Raw genomic sequence first — 17,042 nt, 5'->3', positions numbered from 1 at the left:
TGGACAAGACTAAGCGTTCAATCTCCAAGCAGTCAGCTTCAGAGAGACTAAGTTGAGATGGAGGAAGGGACCCTAAAGAAGAAGATCCTTCCTCAGAGGCAATTTCCACGGGGGAAATGATGACATCTTCACTAGGTCTACAAACCAAGTTCTGCAAGGCTACGCTGGAGCTATGAGAATCACCAAAGCCTGCTCCTGTTTGATACGACCAACCACCCGAGAAAGAAGAGCGACCGGAGGAAACAGATAAATTAGACTGAAATCCCATGGCAGTGAAAGTGCGTCTACCAGAGCTGCTTGAGGATCTCTTGATCTTGCTCCGTATTTTGGAAGCTTGGCGTTTAGACGAGATGCCATCAGATCCAGCTCCGGAACTCCCCATTTGAGGGTTTACATCGAGAAACCTTCCGGATGGAGAGCCCATTCCCCTGGATGAAACGTCTGATTCCCAGTTGTCCACCCCTGGAATATGAATGGCAGAGAGATGACAATTGTGAGACTCTGTCTACTGAAGAATACGAGTCACATCCTTCATAGCTAACAAGCTTAGAGTTCCTCCCTAGTGACTGATATACGCCCCCAAAGTGATGTTGTCCGATTGAAATCTGATAAATCAGACTAAACCCAGTTGAGGCCAAGCTGTTAAAGCATTGAGAATTGCTCTCAATTCTAGGATATTTATAGGGAGGGCAGACTCCTCCTGAGTCCAAAGTCCCTGAGCTCTTAGGGACCCCCAAACTGCTCCCCAGCCTAACAGGCTGGCATCCGTGGTCACAATCTCTCAAGAAGGTCTCAGGAAACAAGAACCCTGAGACAAATGGTCTTGGGAGATCAACCAAGATAGAGAAATCCTTTTCAGAGAATCTAAAACTATCCTCTGAGAGAGATCTGAATGGTCTCCGTTCCACTAATTGAGCATACATAACTGTAGAGGTCTCAGATGGAAGTGAGCAAACAGAATAATGTTCATGGATGCCACTAGGAGCCCAATTACTTCCATGCATACTGCCACTGATGGACGAACAGAGGACTGAAGAGAACGACAGGCCTCCAGAAGCCTGATTCTTCTGACCTCTGTCAAATTAATCTTCATAGATACTGAGTTTATGATTGTCCCCAGAAAACATACCCTGGTACTTGGCACCAAGGAACTTTTCCCTAGATTCACCTTCCACTCGTGAGAGCGGAGAATAGCTAACAGAGAATCTGTATGGGTCTTGCTAACTGAAAAGATGGCGCCTGGAACAAGATATCGTCCAGGTAAGGAGCCACCGCAATTCCTAGAGATCTGGCCACAGCCAAAACAGCCCCTAGAACCTTCGTAAAGATTTGAGGAGCAGTGGCGAGGCCGAAAGGCAGGGCTACAAATTGGAAACGATGATCCAAAAAAGCAAACCTCAGGAACTTGAAATGTTCCCTGTGGATAGGCACATGAAGATATACATCCTTTACGTCTATGGTGGTCATAAACTGACCCTCCTGAACTAGAGGGAGAATAGAACGAATAGTTTCCATTTTGAAGGACAGGACCTTGAGAAACTTGTTGAGAGACTTTAAGTCTAGAATGGATCGAAAAGTTCCTTTTTTTTAAAATAAAAACCCTGACCCTGTTCTGCTAGAGGAACTGGGATAATTACTCCTAGAGAGGACAAATCTCTTACGCAGTTTAAGAAGGCCTCGCTCTTTACCTAGTTTACAGATAATCTTGATAATAGGAATCTCTCCCTGGGGGGGGACAAGACTTAAATCCTATCCTGTATCCCTGGGAGACTACATCCACTGCTCAAGGATCTGGAACGTTGCAAATCCAAGCCTGCTGAAAGAAGGAAAGCCTGTCCCCTACCTGATCCAGAACTGGATTGGGAGCAGCCCCTTTATGCTGACTTAGCGTCAGTGTAAGGCTTTCTGGATTGCTTACCCTTGTTACAGGGCTGGCTAGCTCTCCAAGAAGTTTTGGCTTGCTCAGATTTAGAAGACGAGGAAGAGCTCTGTCTCTTGAAGTTACGAAAATTAGAAGTCTGACGACCCTTGGGTCTATTCTTCTTATCCTGTGGTAAAAGAAAAATCCCTTTCCACCAGTAACCGTGGAAATTATTTCTGCCAGACCAAAAAAACATAATTTATGTAAGAACTTACCTGATAAATTCATTTCTTTCATATTAGCAAGAGTCCATGAGCTAGTGACGTATGGGATATACATTCCTACCAGGAGGGGCAAAGTTTCCCAAACCTTAAAATGCCTATAAATACACCCCTCACCACACCCACAATTCAGTTTAACGAATAGCCAAGAAGTGGGGTGATAAGAAATAAGTGCGAAAGCATATAAAATAAGGAATTGGAATAATTGTGCTTTATACAAAAAAATCAAAACCACCACAAAAAAGGGCAGGCCTCATGGACTCTTGCTAATATGAAAGAAATGAATTTATCAGGTAAGTTCTTACATAAATTATGTTTTCTTTCATGTAATTAGCAAGTGTCCATGAGCTAGTGACGTATGGGATAATGATTACCCAAGATGTGGATCTTTCCACACAAGAGTCACTAGAGAGGGAGGGATAAAATAAAGACAGCCAATTCCTGCTGAAAATAATCCACACCCAGAATAAAATTTAATGAAAAAACATAAGCAGAAGATTCAAACTGAAACCACTGCCTGAAGTACGTTTCTACCAAAAACTGCTTCAGAAGAAGAAAACACATCAAAAATGGTAGAATTTAGTAAAAGTATGCAAAGAGGACCAAGTTGCTGTTTTGCAAATCTGATCAACCGAAGCTTCATTCTTAAATGCCCAGGAAGTAGAAACTGACCTAGTAGAATGAGCTGTAATCCTTTGAGGCGGAGTGTTACCCGACTAAACATAGGCATGATGAAATAAAGATTTCAACCAAGATGCCAAAGAAATGGCAGAAGCTTTCTGGTCTTTTCTAGAACCGGAAAAGATGACAAATAGACTAGAAGTCTTTCGGAAAGACTTAGTAGCTTCAACATAATATTAGAAAGCTCTAACAGCATCCAAAGAATGCAATGATTTCTCCTTAGAATTCATAGGATTAGGACATAATGAAGGAACCACAATTTCTCTACTAATGTTGTTAGAATTCACAACCTTAGGTAAAAAAATCAAACGAAGTTCGCAGCACCGCCTTATCCTGATGCAAAATCAGAAAAGGAGACTCACAAAAAAGAGTAGATAATTCAGAGACTCTTCTGGCAGAAGAGATGGCCAAAAGAAACAAAACTTTCCAAGAAAGTTATATAACGTCCAAAGAATGCATGGGTTCAAAAGGAGGAGCTTGAAGAACCCCCAGAACCAAATTCAAACTCCAAGGAGGAGAAATTGACTTAATGACAAGTTTTATACGAACCAAAGGTTGTACAAAACAATGAATATCAGGAAGATTAGCAATCCTTCTGTGAAAAAGAACAGAAAGAGCAGAGATTTGTCTTTCAAGAAACTTGCGGACAAACCTTTATCTAAACCATCCTGAAGAAATATAAGTCTTCCAGACTCTATAATATATCTCTCTAGATACAGATTTACGAGCCTGTCACATAGTATCAATCACAGAGTCAGAGAAACCTCTTTGACCAAGAATCAAGCGTTCAAACTCCACACCTTAAAATTAAGGTTTTGAGATCCTGATGGAAAAAAGAACCTTGAGACAGAAAGACTGGTCTTAACGGAAGAGTCCACAGCTGGCAAGAGGCCATCCGGACAAGATCCGCATACCAAAACCTGTGAGACCATGCTGGAGCTACCAGCAGGACAAACGAGCATTCCTTTAGAATATTGGAGAATACCCTTGGAAGAAGAACTAGAGGCGGAAAGATATAGGCAGGATGACACTTGTAAGGAAGAGATAATGCATCCACTGCCTCCGCCCGAGGATCCCGGGATCCGGACAGATACCAGGGAAGTTTCTTGTTTAGATGAGAAGCCATCAGATCTATTTCTGGGAGTTCCCACATTTGAACAATCTGAGGAAATACCTCTGGGTGAAGACCATTCGCCCAGGTGCAACGTTTGGCGACTGAGATAATCCGCTTTCCAATTGTCCATACCTGGGATATGAACCGCAGAGATTAGACAGGAGCTGGATTCCGCCCAAACCAAAATTCGAGATACTTCTGTCATAGCCAGAGGACTGAGAGTCCCTCCTTGATGATTGATGTATGCCACAGTTGTGGCATTGTCTATCTGAAAACAAATGAACAACTCTCTCTTCAGAAGAGGCCAAGACTGAAGAGCTCTGAAAATTGCACGGAGTTCCAAAATATTGATCGGAAATCTCACCTCCTGAGATTCCCAAACCCCTTGTGCCGTCAGATACCCCCACACAGCTCCCCAACCTGTAAGACTTGCATCTGTTGAGATTATAGTCCAGGTCGGAAAAACAAAGAAGCCCCCTGAACTAAATGATGGTGATCTGTCCACCATGTCAGAGAGTGTCGTATAATCGGTTTAAAGATATTAATTGAGATATCTTTGAGTAATCCCTGCACCATTGGTTCAGCATACAGAGCTGAAGAGGTCGCATGTGAAAACGAGCAAAGGAGATCGCATCTGATGCGGCAGTCCTAAGACCTAAAATTTCCATGCATAAGGCTACCAAAGGGAATGATTGTGACTGAAGGTTTTGACAAGCTGATATCAATGTTAAACTTCTCTTGTCTGACAAGGACAGAGTCATAGACACTGAATCTATCTAGAAACCTAAAAAGGTTACCCTTGTCTGAGGAATCAATGAACTGATTGGTAAATTGATCCTCCAACCATGAACTTGAAGAAACAACACAAGTCGATTCGTATGAGATTCTTCGAAAATGAGAAGACTGAGCAAGTACCCAGATATCGTCCAATAAGGAAATACCAAAACCCTGTTCTCTGATTACAGAAAGAAGGGCACCGAGAACCTTTGAAAAAATTCTTGGAACTGAGACTAGGCCAAACGGTAGAGCCACAAAACTGGTAATGCTTGTCTAAAAAGAGAATCTCAGACACTAAAAGTGATCTGGATGAATCGGAATATTCAGATACACATCCTGTAAATCTATTGTAGACATATAATGCCCTTGCTAAACAAAAGGCAGGATAGTCCTACAGTAACCATCTTGAATGTTGGTATCCTTACATAACGATTCAATATTGATAGATCCGGAACTGGTCTGAAGGAATTGACCTTCTTTGGTACAATGAAGAGATAAAATAAAACCCCAGCCCCTGTTCCAGAACTGGAACTGGCATAATTACTCCAGCCAACTCTAGATCTGAAAACACATTTCAGAAATGCTGAGCCTTTGCTGTGTTAACTGGGACACGGGAAAGAAAAAAATCTCTTAGCAGGAGGCCTTAACTGAAGCCAATTCTGTACCTTTCTGAAACAATGTTCTGAAACCAGAAATTGAGAACTGAATTGATAAAAATTTCTTTGAAGAAAACATAATCTGCCCCATACCAGCTGAGCTGGAATAAGGTTCGCACCTTCATGGGTACTTAGGAGCTGGCTATAGGTTTTCTATAAGGCTTGGATATATTCCAAACTGGAAATAGTTTCCAAACTGATACCGCTCCTGAGGATGAAGGATCAGGCTTTTGTTCCTTATTGTGAGGAAAGGAACGAAAATGATTATTAGACCTAAATTTACCTTAGATTTTTATCCTTTGGTAAAAAAATTCCCTTCCTTCCAGAAACAGTTGAGATAATAATTTATTACCCTGGAAAGAAAGGGAAAGCAAAGTTGACTTAGAAGACATATCAGCATTCCAAGTTTAATCCATAAAGCTTTTCTAGCTAAAATAGCTAGAGACATATACCTGACATCAACTCTAATGATATCAAAAGATGGTATCACTAATAAAATTATTAGCATGTTATAGAATAATAATGCTATAAAATTATGATCTGTTACTTGTTGCGCTAAAGCTTCTAACCAAAAAGTTGAAGCTGCAGCAACATCCGCTAAAAATATAGCAGGTCTAAGAAGATTACCTGAACATAAGTAAGCTTTTCTTAGAAAGGATTCAATTTTCCTATCTAAAGGATCCTTAAATGAAGTACTATCTGCCGTAGGAATAGTAACACATTTAGCAGGAGTAGAGACAGTCCCATAACCTTAGGGATTTTGTCCCAAAAAAACTCTAATCTGTCAGATGGCACAGGATATAATTGCTTAAACGTTTAGAAGGAGTAAAAGAATTACCCAAATTATTCCATTCCCTGGAAATTACTTCAGAAATAGCAACAGGGAGATTAAGCACTTCTGGAATAACTACAGGAGATTTAAAAACCTTATTTAAACGTTTAGATTTAGTATCAAGAGGACCAGAATCCTCTATTTCTAATGCAATTAATACTTCTTAAAATAAAGAACGAATAAATTCCATCTTGAACAAATACAAAGATTTATCAGCATCAACCTCTGAGACAGAAACCTCTGAACCAGAAGAACCATTATCAGTATCAGAATGATGATGTTCATTTAAAAATTCATCTGAAAAAAGAGAAGTTTTAAAAGACTTTTATGTAAACTAGAAGGAGAAATAACAGACATAGCCTTCTTAATGGATTTAAAAAATAAAATCTCTTATGTTTATCAGGAACACTCTGAAAATTAGATGTTGACGTAACAGCAACAGGTAATGTAACAGTACTAAAGGAAATTTTATCTGCATTAATAAGTTTGTCATGACATGCAATACAAACAACAGCTGGAGAAACAGATACCAAAAATTAAAGCAGATACACTTAGCTTGGTAGCTCCAGCACTAGACAGCGATTTTCCTGTAGTATCTTCTGACTCAGATGCAACGTGAGACATCTTGCAATATGTAAGAGAAAAAACAACATATAAAGCAAAATTGATCAAATTCCTTAAATGACAGTTTCAGGAATGGGAAAAAATGCCAAAGAACAAGCTTCTAGCAACCAGAAGCAATGAAAAAATAAGACTTAAATAATGTGGAGACAAAAGCGACGCCCTTATTTTTTAGCGCCAAATAAGACGCCCACATTATTTGGCACCTAAATGCTTTCGGCGCCAAAAATGACGCCACATCCGGAACGCCGACACTTTTGGCGCAAAATAACGTCAAAAAATGACGCAACTTCCGGCGACACGTATGACGCCGGAAACGGAAAAGAATTTTTGCGCCAAAAAAGTCCGCGCCAAGAATGATGCAATAAAATGAAGCATTTTCAGCCCCCGCGAGCCTAACAGCCCACAGGGAAAAAAAGAGTCAAATTTTTGAAGGTAAGAAAAAATGATTAATTCAAATGCATTATCCCAAATATGAAACTAACTGTCTGAAAAATAAGGAAAGTTGAACATTCTGAGTCAAGGCAAATAAATGTTTGAATACATATATTTAGAACTTTATAAACAAAGTGCCCAACCATAGCTTAGAGTGTCACAGAAAATAAGATTTACTTACCCCAGGACACTCATCTACATGTTTGTAGAAAGCCAAACCAGTACTGAAACGAGAATCAGCAGAGGTAATGGTATATATAAGAGTATATCGTCGATCTGAAAAGGGAGGTAAGAGATGAATCTCTACGACCGATAACAGAGAACCTATGAAATAGACCCCGTAGAAGGAGATCACTGCATTCAAATAGGCAATACTCTCCTCACATCCCTCTGACATTCACTGCACGCTGAGAGGAAAACCGGGCTCCAACTTGCTGCGGAGCGCATATCAACGTAGAATCTAGCACAAACTTACTTCACCACCTCCATCGGAGGCAAAGTTTGTAAAAACTGAATTGTGGGTGTGGTGAGGGGTGTATTTATAGGCATTTTAAGGTTTGGGAAACTTTGCCCCTCCTGGTAGGAATGTATATCCCATACGTCACTAGCTCATGGACTCTTGCTAATTACATGAAAGAAAAGTCTTACCCTTAAAAGGTAGAGACAGAAGTTTGGATTTGGAAGTCACAACCACGGACCAAGACTTTAACCAAAGGGCTCTGAGGGCTAGTATTGCAGAACTTGAAATCTTGGCTCCCAGCCTAAGAACTTGCATACTGGCATTGCAAATAAAAGTATTAGCCAGCTTTAGAGCCTTGATCCTATCCTGGATCTCCTCTATAGTAGTCTCCTCTGAAATTAGATCAGACAATAAGTCACACCAATAAGAGGCTGCGCCAGCAAATTTTGCAATACTAGCAACTGGATGCCCCTGCAAACCCTGATGAAGAAACATCTTTCTTAAATATCCTTCCAGTTTCTTATCCATAGGGTCTCAAAAAGAGTAACTATCCTCAAGAGGAATAGTAGTTCTCTTTGCTAAGGTATATATAGCGCCCTCTACTCTAGGAACAGTGCACCACAGATCTTGCACTGAATCAGCCACAGGAAACATCTTTTTAAACACAGGAGACAGGTTAAGAGGAACACCTGGCTTCTCCCATTCCGGAGATATAATGTTAGAAATGCGATCTGGAACAGGAAAAACCTCCACAGATTTAGGTTTGACATCAAAAACTCTATTCAGTTTATTAGCCCTCTTAGGGACCTCTGCAACTGTTTCAGAGTCATCCAAAGTAGCTAAAACCTCCTTCAAAAGTAAACAGAGATGCTCCAGTTTAAATATAAAATTAACCTCCTCAGAATCTACTGCACTAGGAACTGCAGATTCTGAATCAGAGATCTCGCCTTCAGAAGCTGCAGAGGAATGATGCTCGCTAGATAACTGTAAAAGACTAACCATATCAGTTTTGGCTGAATCAGAACCCATAGAAATGTTCTTAGATTTCCTCTTCCTTTTACCAGAACTAGGTAAAGCACTTAGGGCTGCAGAAACTGCAGAAGTCAACTGTGCAGCAAAATCTTTAGGCAAACACTCCCAGAAACTGACAGAGGAACCGCAGGGCACTGCATTTGAATCTGTCAAAGACTGGGACATGTTAGAGGAAGGCCGAGACAACCCCTGAACAGCATTATCCTGAGAAAACGAAGGCCCAGATAAGGAATCCTTATCCTTATATAATAAAATTTTATTAAGGCAAAGGGGAACAAAATTGCACAGGAGGTATAACCTGAGAATCTGCACAATAAAGACATTTACAAAATGAAAGAGAAAGCTTGGGATCAGCATCCATAGTAAATAAAATAGCCCTTTATTTCCCTTATACTCTAATTTCAATATAAACAATTAGAATAAAGTTTCCAAACATAAATAATTATTAAATCCGGCACCTCTACACCCCAGCCATGCTAGAGAGACTCACCCAACCGGTAACCAGGAATCCAATCCACACCAGCAGATAAATCCTGTTTAAACTGCAGATCCTAGAAAGCTGCAAACATCAGAGAGAAGCGACAGGCAGGAAAAACGATCTAATGCTAGAAAATCTGGCCTGTCTCCTTAAAAATCCGGCTTCCAAACAGCCAGCTAGAAACAAACTGTTCAGCACTCAGGAAGTAACAGAGCAGTCACATGATCGCAAATTCAAAAGTAAGGTACGGTCCAACAATTTTCTTAATGAGATATTAACCAAACGAAATAAAAGGTAAAATTGTGCAAACAAATCCCTATAGCCAAAATCAAAAAAGCCCTCACATGACAGAACAGTGCCCTGAACTGCTGCCCAATAAATCCCCAACCTTTAAAAAGGGATATTCAGTCCCATAAGGATCCACCTTGTTCTCTAAGTATCCCTTTTTAAAAAAAAAAAAAAACATGGAACCCCTAAGTGCTGCATCCTTCTCACCTAGAAGGTAAATGCACTTACCTGTGGATCCCCTGTAGGGCAGGGAAAGCAAACAGGTGTGACAGAATCCTCACTGCCACCATTACTCTTACTAAAGAGAACTACATGGACACAGCATAAATTGATTTCTTCAGACACCTTCGCACATCACCTACAATATTACACAGGCAAAGAATGACTGGGGAATGTGGGTAGTGGGAGGATACTTAAAGCTTTGCTGGGGCGTTTTTTGCCTCCACCTGGTGTCCAGGAGTTGAATTTCCACTAGTAATTGAATGGATTTGTGGACTCTCCATGCCATTGGAAAGAAATAAATGTTTTAGAACTGACATTTTGTTAGTAAAATATAGGCCTGTGCATTGGGATTATTCTTTATGATCCGAATACGAAAGAATGTGGCCACTCACGGCATCCATCACTTTTCGGAGCCACATTTATTCTTGTAAAAGCAAATCACAATAAGATCACAAGAATAAATGCGGTTCTGAAAAGAGTTGAATGCTGTAAGTGGCTATGTTCTTCCGCATTCATATCATAACAAATTATCTGAAAGCACAGGCCTAGTAAAATACGTATTGTTTTGCTGGCACAAGGTACAATCCCTGAAAAGCCCTTGATAGTTGTTAAAGTGAAGGTCCATTTTGATGAATTAATGCCCGTTTTTTAATAAACCTATTAAAAACAAGGGCATTTTAATTCATCAAAATTGACATTTCACTGTTTTCTTCAAAAAAACTTACCTTTTAATCCTGAATGCCGCTCCAGCGATTCCCCCGCCTATCGGAAGCCTCTGCAGACGTCAAAAATGACGAATCAGGTTTCCTCCAATCAGAGCTCCCCCCGGGGGAATCTTGGGCTGATGCAACGCTGTAATTAGAGGAAGCCGGATTCATAATTTTGGACCCGCAAAGACGGCTTGCGACGGGCGGAGGAAGTGCTGGAGCGGCTGCTAGGATTAAAAGGTAAGTTTTTGAAGAAAACAGTGAAATGTCAATTTTGATGAATTAAAATACCCTTGTTTTATAATAGGTTTATTAAAAACCGGGCACTAATTCATCAAAATGGACCTTTACTTTAATCTTACTTCCTTTGCTGTTGCCAATTAAGAACAAATATAAACAAGTTCCTACACATATCAACCAATCACTTTGCAGCATGTAGTAATGTCAGGGTTCTGCATTTCACAGAATGCGCTTTCACCTCTCTAGTTAGAGTAGAAACACTGCAGGGTTACAGGAAAAGCAGGCAAAAGTAATAATACAAGTGTATTGCAAATTTTTTTTTTTTTTTTTTTTTTTAAATGATGCACTATTAACCCCTTAATGACAACTGACGTACCAGGTACGTCCTGCAAAAACTAGCAGTTAGTGACAATGGACGTACCTGGTACGTCAGTTGTTTAAGAGAGTGCTGGAAGCGATCGCAATTGCTTCCAGCAGCTCTCAGGGTATTGCAGTGATGCCTCGATATGGAGGCATCCTGCAATACCTTTTAACAAGCCTCCGATGCAGAGAGAACCACTCTGTGGCCCTCTCTGCACCGGTATCAATGGTGCAGTGTTCCGGGGGGAAGGGAAGCAAAGAGGCGGCAGCGTGCGGGCGCGCGCGCGCATATTAGCCACTGACACCAATGAAAAAAAAAAAAGTTCAAAACATAAAAAAAATATATATATATATATATATATAAAAGGATCTGGGGGGGGGTTGGGGGTATTGAGGGGGGGCTGCTACACTACAGAAAAGTTTATAAATATTTTTGGGGGCAAAATTTATAAATATTTTTGGGGGCAAATTGGGTACTGGCAGACAGCTGCCAGTACCCAAGATGGCAGCAATTAAGTAGCAGGGAGGGTTATAGAGCTGTTTGGTGGGGGATCAGGGAGGTTGGGGGCTAAGGCAGGGCTCCATTACAGCAGAATACATTTTTTTAAAAAATAAAATAAAAAAAACTCCTTTTATTTAGTACTGGCAGACTTTCTGCCAGTACTTAAGATGGCGGGGACAATTGTGGGGTGGGGGAGGGAAGAGAGCTGTTTGGGAGGGATCAGGGGGTGGGATGTGTCAGGTGGGAGGCTGATCTCTACACTAAAGCTAAAATTAACCCTGCCAGCGCCCTACAAGCTACCTAATTAACTCCTTCACTGCTGGGCATAATTCACGTGTTGTGCGCAGCAGCATTTAGCGGCCTTCTAATTAACAAAAAGCAACGCCAAAGCCATATATGTCTGCTATTTCTGAACAAAGGGGATCCCAGAGAAGCTTTTACAACCATTTGTGCCATAATTGCACAAACTGTTTGTAAATAATTTCAGTGAGAAACCTAAAATTGTGAAAAATTTAAAGGTTTTTTTTATTTGCTCGCATTTGGCGGTGAAATGGTGGCATGAAATATACCAAAATTGGCCTAGATCAATACTTGGAGTTGTCTACTACACTAAACTAAAGCTAAAATTAACCCTACAAGCTCCCTACATGCTCCCTAATTAACCCCTTCACTGCTGGGCATAAAACACGTGTGGTGCGCAGCGGCATTTAGCGGCCTTCTAATTACCAAAAAGCAACCCCAAAGCCATATAAGTCTGCTATTTCTGAACAAAGGCGATCCCAGAGAAGCATTTACAACCATTTGTGCCATAATTGCAGAAGCTGTTTGTAAATAATTTCAGTGGGAAACCTAAAGTTTGTGACAAAATGTGTGAAAAAGTGAACATTTTTTTTAATTTGATCGCATTTGGCGGTGAAACAGTGGCATGAAATATACCAAAATGGGCCTAGATCAATACTTTGGGATGTGTTCTAAAAAAAAATATATACATGTCAATGGATATTCAGGTATTCCTTACAGATATCAGTGTTCCAATGTAACTAGCGCTAATTTTGAAAAAAAAAGTGGTTTGGAAATAGTGAAGTGCTATTTATGGCCCTATAACTTACAAAAAAAGCAAAGAACATGTAAACATTGGGTATTTCTAAACTCAGGACAAAATTTAGAAACTATTTAGCATGGGTGTTTTTTAGTGGTTGTAGATGTGTAACAGATTTTGGGGGTCAAAGTTAGAAAAAGTGTGTTTTTTCCATTTTTTCCTCATATTTTATAAAAAATTTTATAGTAAATTATAAGATATAATGAAAATAATGGTATCTTTAGAAAGTCCATTTAATGGCGAGAAAAACGGTATATAATATGTGTGGGTACAGTAAATGAGAAGAGGAAAATTACAGCTGAACACAAACACCACAGAAATGTAAAAATAGCCATTGTCATTAAGGGTAAGAAAATTGAAAAATGGTCCGGTCATTAAGGGGTTAAAGGGACACTGAACCCAAATTTTTTCTTTTGTGATTCAGATAGAGCATGCAATTTTAAGCAACTTTCTAATTTACTCCTATTATCAAATTTTCTTCATTCTCTTGGTATCTTTATTTGAAATGCAAGAATGTAAGTTTAGATGCCGGCCCATTTTTGGTGAACACACTGTGTTGTTCTTGCTGATTGGTGGATAAATTCACCCACCAATAAACAAGTGCTTTCCATGGTTCTGAACCAAAAAATAGCTTAGATGCCTTCTTTTTCAAATAAAGAAAGCAAGAGAACGAAGAAAAATTGATAATACGAGTAAATTACAAAGTTGTTTAAATTTGCATGCTCTATCTGAATCATGAAAGAAAAATGTGGGTTCAGTGTCCCTTTAAACATTTTTATGTGGAATTCATGGTTAAGTTTAATGTCCATATAGAACAAAGATAGTAATCCCTTTGGCACTTTCAATAAGTTCAGCTCTGAACTTTTACAAGAGTGTAATTAAGCTTTTCATTCTAAAAAGTGAATTTTATTTTTAAAATCCTGCTTAAAATGGATACAGTGGTCAAAACTGAAATGAGTAAACTGCAAAATAATAAATAAATAGAAGCATTTTTGCAATATACTTCTATTAGAAAAAATGCCTCTAGAACAAGTTATTACTGGTTTTACAGTAAAATACACAAACATACCTTACAAAAAAAGTTAAAAACAAAACAAAAACATAGGTTTATCACAGAATATTAAAGATTTAAGTTGCTCAGCATATACAGATGTAAAATAATACTGGCAAAGTGCAGTACTGATTGATATTTTTTCTTTATATATCATTAAAAAAAAATCTCTGTATCTATGTGCATATAGGAAAAACTTACAATATGGTTATGCTTTTGGGGATAGGAAAATCAAAATTAAAACTTGCAGAATTCAAAGCATGTAATTTTAAGATACTTTTAAATTCACTACTATGTTCAAATGTGCTTTGTTCTCTTATATATCTCTTGTTGAAAATAATACGCACATATCCTACACTTGTGGGAGTTAGCTGCTGATTCGTGCCTGCTACTTTTGGCTCTTGTGATTGGCTAACTAGATGTGTTCAGCTAGCTGCCAGTAGTGCCATGAAGTTCCTTAACAAGGATAACAAGAGAATGAAGCCAATTTTATAATTGAAGTAAATTAGAAAACTGTTCTAGCCAAATCATGAAAGTACGTTTTTGGGTTTCCTGTCTTGCTTCTCTTCCATATACATAAAGGGGATTTTTTTAAGTGATATTTCCTCACACTAATCGTAACAACGTTAACCAAAAGTTTTAACACTTTGGACAACCAAGTATGCCACAGCGCGGAAATAAACTACAAACCCACCATAAAAACAGCGAGATCACGACTGCGTCTCATCAAAGCACACTCCGAGGACCCACAATATCTGATGCTGTAGGCCGCAGGTTGCCTAGCAACCGATGCCAACTCCAAGCAGTCATGCTTTATCCACTACCTAAGCCTGAACGCAATGCACGTTGGGATATCCCAGTGTAGTGACGTAAAAGTGAAGCGATAAAGGGGCGTGTTTACAAGTAGAACGAGAACATCAACGTCTTCCTCCCAGCAACGAGGGGCTGGGAAATTAGTGACTTCACTAAACATTAACTAATCAAACGGCGCTTTGTGAAGCGTGACCAATGAACGTTTTCACCTGTTTTATCTCCTTTTATGTGATTGGTTCACAAGCATAGTGTCGCCGGCTGGCCTTGGACAAATGCTGGCAAGCAGACTGTGGCGATTCCGATCTGCTTGCCTTAGGCTGGCAGGATGAATGGCGCGGCCTGCCCACTGTTTGACACGAAAGAAAGAGTCCTGAAGCTTGGGGAGAGTTTTGAGAAGCAGCCGCGTAGCGGGTTTCACACCATTCGATGTGAGGCTCGGGGTGATGGGGCCTATGCTGGGAGCACTTAGGGAATGGCAGCGCTGTCATGGCAAAGTGAAGTCTCGGTAGTTGACGGGCTGTTGGTGCTTGTGTTGTAGATAGTCACACGAAGTGTTCTCATTATCCAGAAGCTAGAGAGAATGTGAATTCTTTATGAAATAGACAGTGCAAAGTCATTCTACAATAATTTTTGTAGCGAGTGTGGAGAATTGTAAAATCCTACTGAAAGGTGGCAACCGTATGTTCGCTTACGTACGTGTACACGTTTAATGAAAGCTGCTCTTGTACAGCTTGGTTGAGATTATAGTGTGTTGCTGAAAGTTTAAGATGTCTTTATGTAGTGGGAGATTTGTCAAACATGGTACAACTGGCCATTGTGACGGGTACCCTGACTGGTCCAGTTCTCCCCAGGACCTTTTTAGGCAACATTAAAGGGACACTTAACGCAATTTTTTTTCTTTAATGATTCACATAGAGCATGTAACTTTCTAATTTACTCCTATTACCAATTTTTCTTTGTTCAATTGCTATCTTTATTTAAAAAGCAGGAATGTGGTGCATAGGAGCCGGCCCATTTTTGATTGAGATCCTTGGTTATGTTTGTTTATTCGTGAGTAAATGTCAGCCTCCAATAAGCAAGCGCTATCCATGAAGCTAAACCTAAAATGGGCTGGCTGCTAAGATTTACATTCATGGTTTTCAAATAAAGATAGCAAAAGAACGAAGAAAAATTGATAATTGGAGTAAATTAGAAAGTTGCTTAAAATTAGATGCTCTATCTGAATCATGAAAGAAAAAAATGTCCCTTTAACGTAAAGTTAGCTGATATTAAAACACTTTTTTTTATTGCACACATTTAAATACATTTTGTTAAATTATGCAATACATTTGTGCTTTGTATAGCTGAAAATGATATATTAGAAATTATTACACAGCCCCCACTCAACTTCATAATGCCACCCGGCTGGCAAGATTCTGTGGAGCACACTGGGTAAGGTAGTGATGTCATGGGGGACAAGATAAGTTGCTACTGTCTGGTTACTTTTGGCGAAATCATATCTGCATATTGTTCTGCACTTATACTTTTTTGTTCTGGAGATCGTTAATTAGTCAATACGTTTTTATTTTAACATTTTTTATTCTTGGAAGCAAAATGCACATTCTGCAGTCTCAATGTTTGTACCATTTATTTTAGGAATTATACATGAGGGGAAAGTATAATTCGCTGTGGTTGATTACTTCAACTTTTCTGTTTAGACTTTGATGTTAGTTTTGCTGAAAGAATACATCATATCAAATGATTGATGTCACATAACTCATACTTGTAATTGGTATAGACAAAGTAGCAGATTCTTACTCCTGGTAATGTTACTACATTTCGAAACTTCACTTTAGATGTTTTATGTACTCACTGCACCTGAACTGCCGCATTAGTTACTTGACCAAGGAAACAGCTGTCTGCTATAGGTTTCTGCTTGGCTAATTTTGAAACTAATGCATAGCTGACTGTCCTGAAAATAACTTCATTCTATTTGACTTTAACGTTACTAAATATGGGCTCTACCGCTCCAATACTACAGATACCTCTACATTGTCAGCTATGTTACATGTAAAATCCTGTTATGGAGACAATAATGGAGTCCTATTCAATTTGTTTTATTTGCAGAGCAAGGGCATATTTGCATAAATGTTTTACTGCAAAACTGAAAACCTTGTTTGAAGAAGTTATGCTTAGTTTTGAGTCATAATTTGATTGTGGTCCCTGTGTCGTAGTTACATGTTTTTTCAGTTTCAGAGCGTCTGGTTTGTAATTGTTGTAAATGAGCCAGAGATTTCTAGAAAGCTGGGTAAATTGTACAATGGAGAGAGCTTTTTCAAATGCTATAAATTAACTCTAGACTAGTATTAAGCCAAAGAAAAATAAGTTAAATACTTATGTACAGATGCTTTTCTTTATCTACTGTTTACTATTTTAGAATAAATAATGGTACATGGTAGCTATTAACAAGTGAGATAGATATATGTAAAATCTAATGCCACTGGCACCGAAGCACTACATTATGTCGTGATATAAAAAATACTGCAAACTGAT

At 39.2% G+C, this 17,042-nt stretch overlaps 2 protein-coding genes across 2 annotated transcripts in view; one reads left to right on the top strand and one right to left on the bottom strand.

The window, feature by feature from the left end:
- Positions 1 to 14,520, bottom strand: part of IQCB1 (IQ motif containing B1) — a 322,033-nt gene extending 307,513 nt beyond the window's left edge. Inside the window, exon 1 of the mRNA XM_053698079.1 lies at positions 14,392 to 14,520. The gene's annotated coding sequence lies outside the window, so the exon portion shown is untranslated. The remainder of the gene's footprint in view (positions 1 to 14,391) is intronic.
- An 89-nt stretch (positions 14,521 to 14,609) lies between these two features.
- EAF2 (ELL associated factor 2) overlaps positions 14,610 to 17,042 on the top strand; it is a 42,296-nt gene continuing 39,863 nt past the window's right edge. Inside the window, exon 1 of the mRNA XM_053698078.1 lies at positions 14,610 to 14,938. Within this exon, the coding sequence (XP_053554053.1) occupies positions 14,836 to 14,938 (103 nt within the window). The 5' untranslated portion in view covers positions 14,610 to 14,835. The remainder of the gene's footprint in view (positions 14,939 to 17,042) is intronic.

The sequence above is a fragment of the Bombina bombina genome, chromosome 1 (assembly GCF_027579735.1).
Source record: "Bombina bombina isolate aBomBom1 chromosome 1, aBomBom1.pri, whole genome shotgun sequence".
Classification (NCBI taxonomy): Eukaryota; Metazoa; Chordata; class Amphibia; order Anura; family Bombinatoridae; genus Bombina; species Bombina bombina.
The sequence above is the reverse complement of the archived record's forward strand: the minus strand, read 5'-3'. Positions and strand labels throughout refer to the sequence as shown.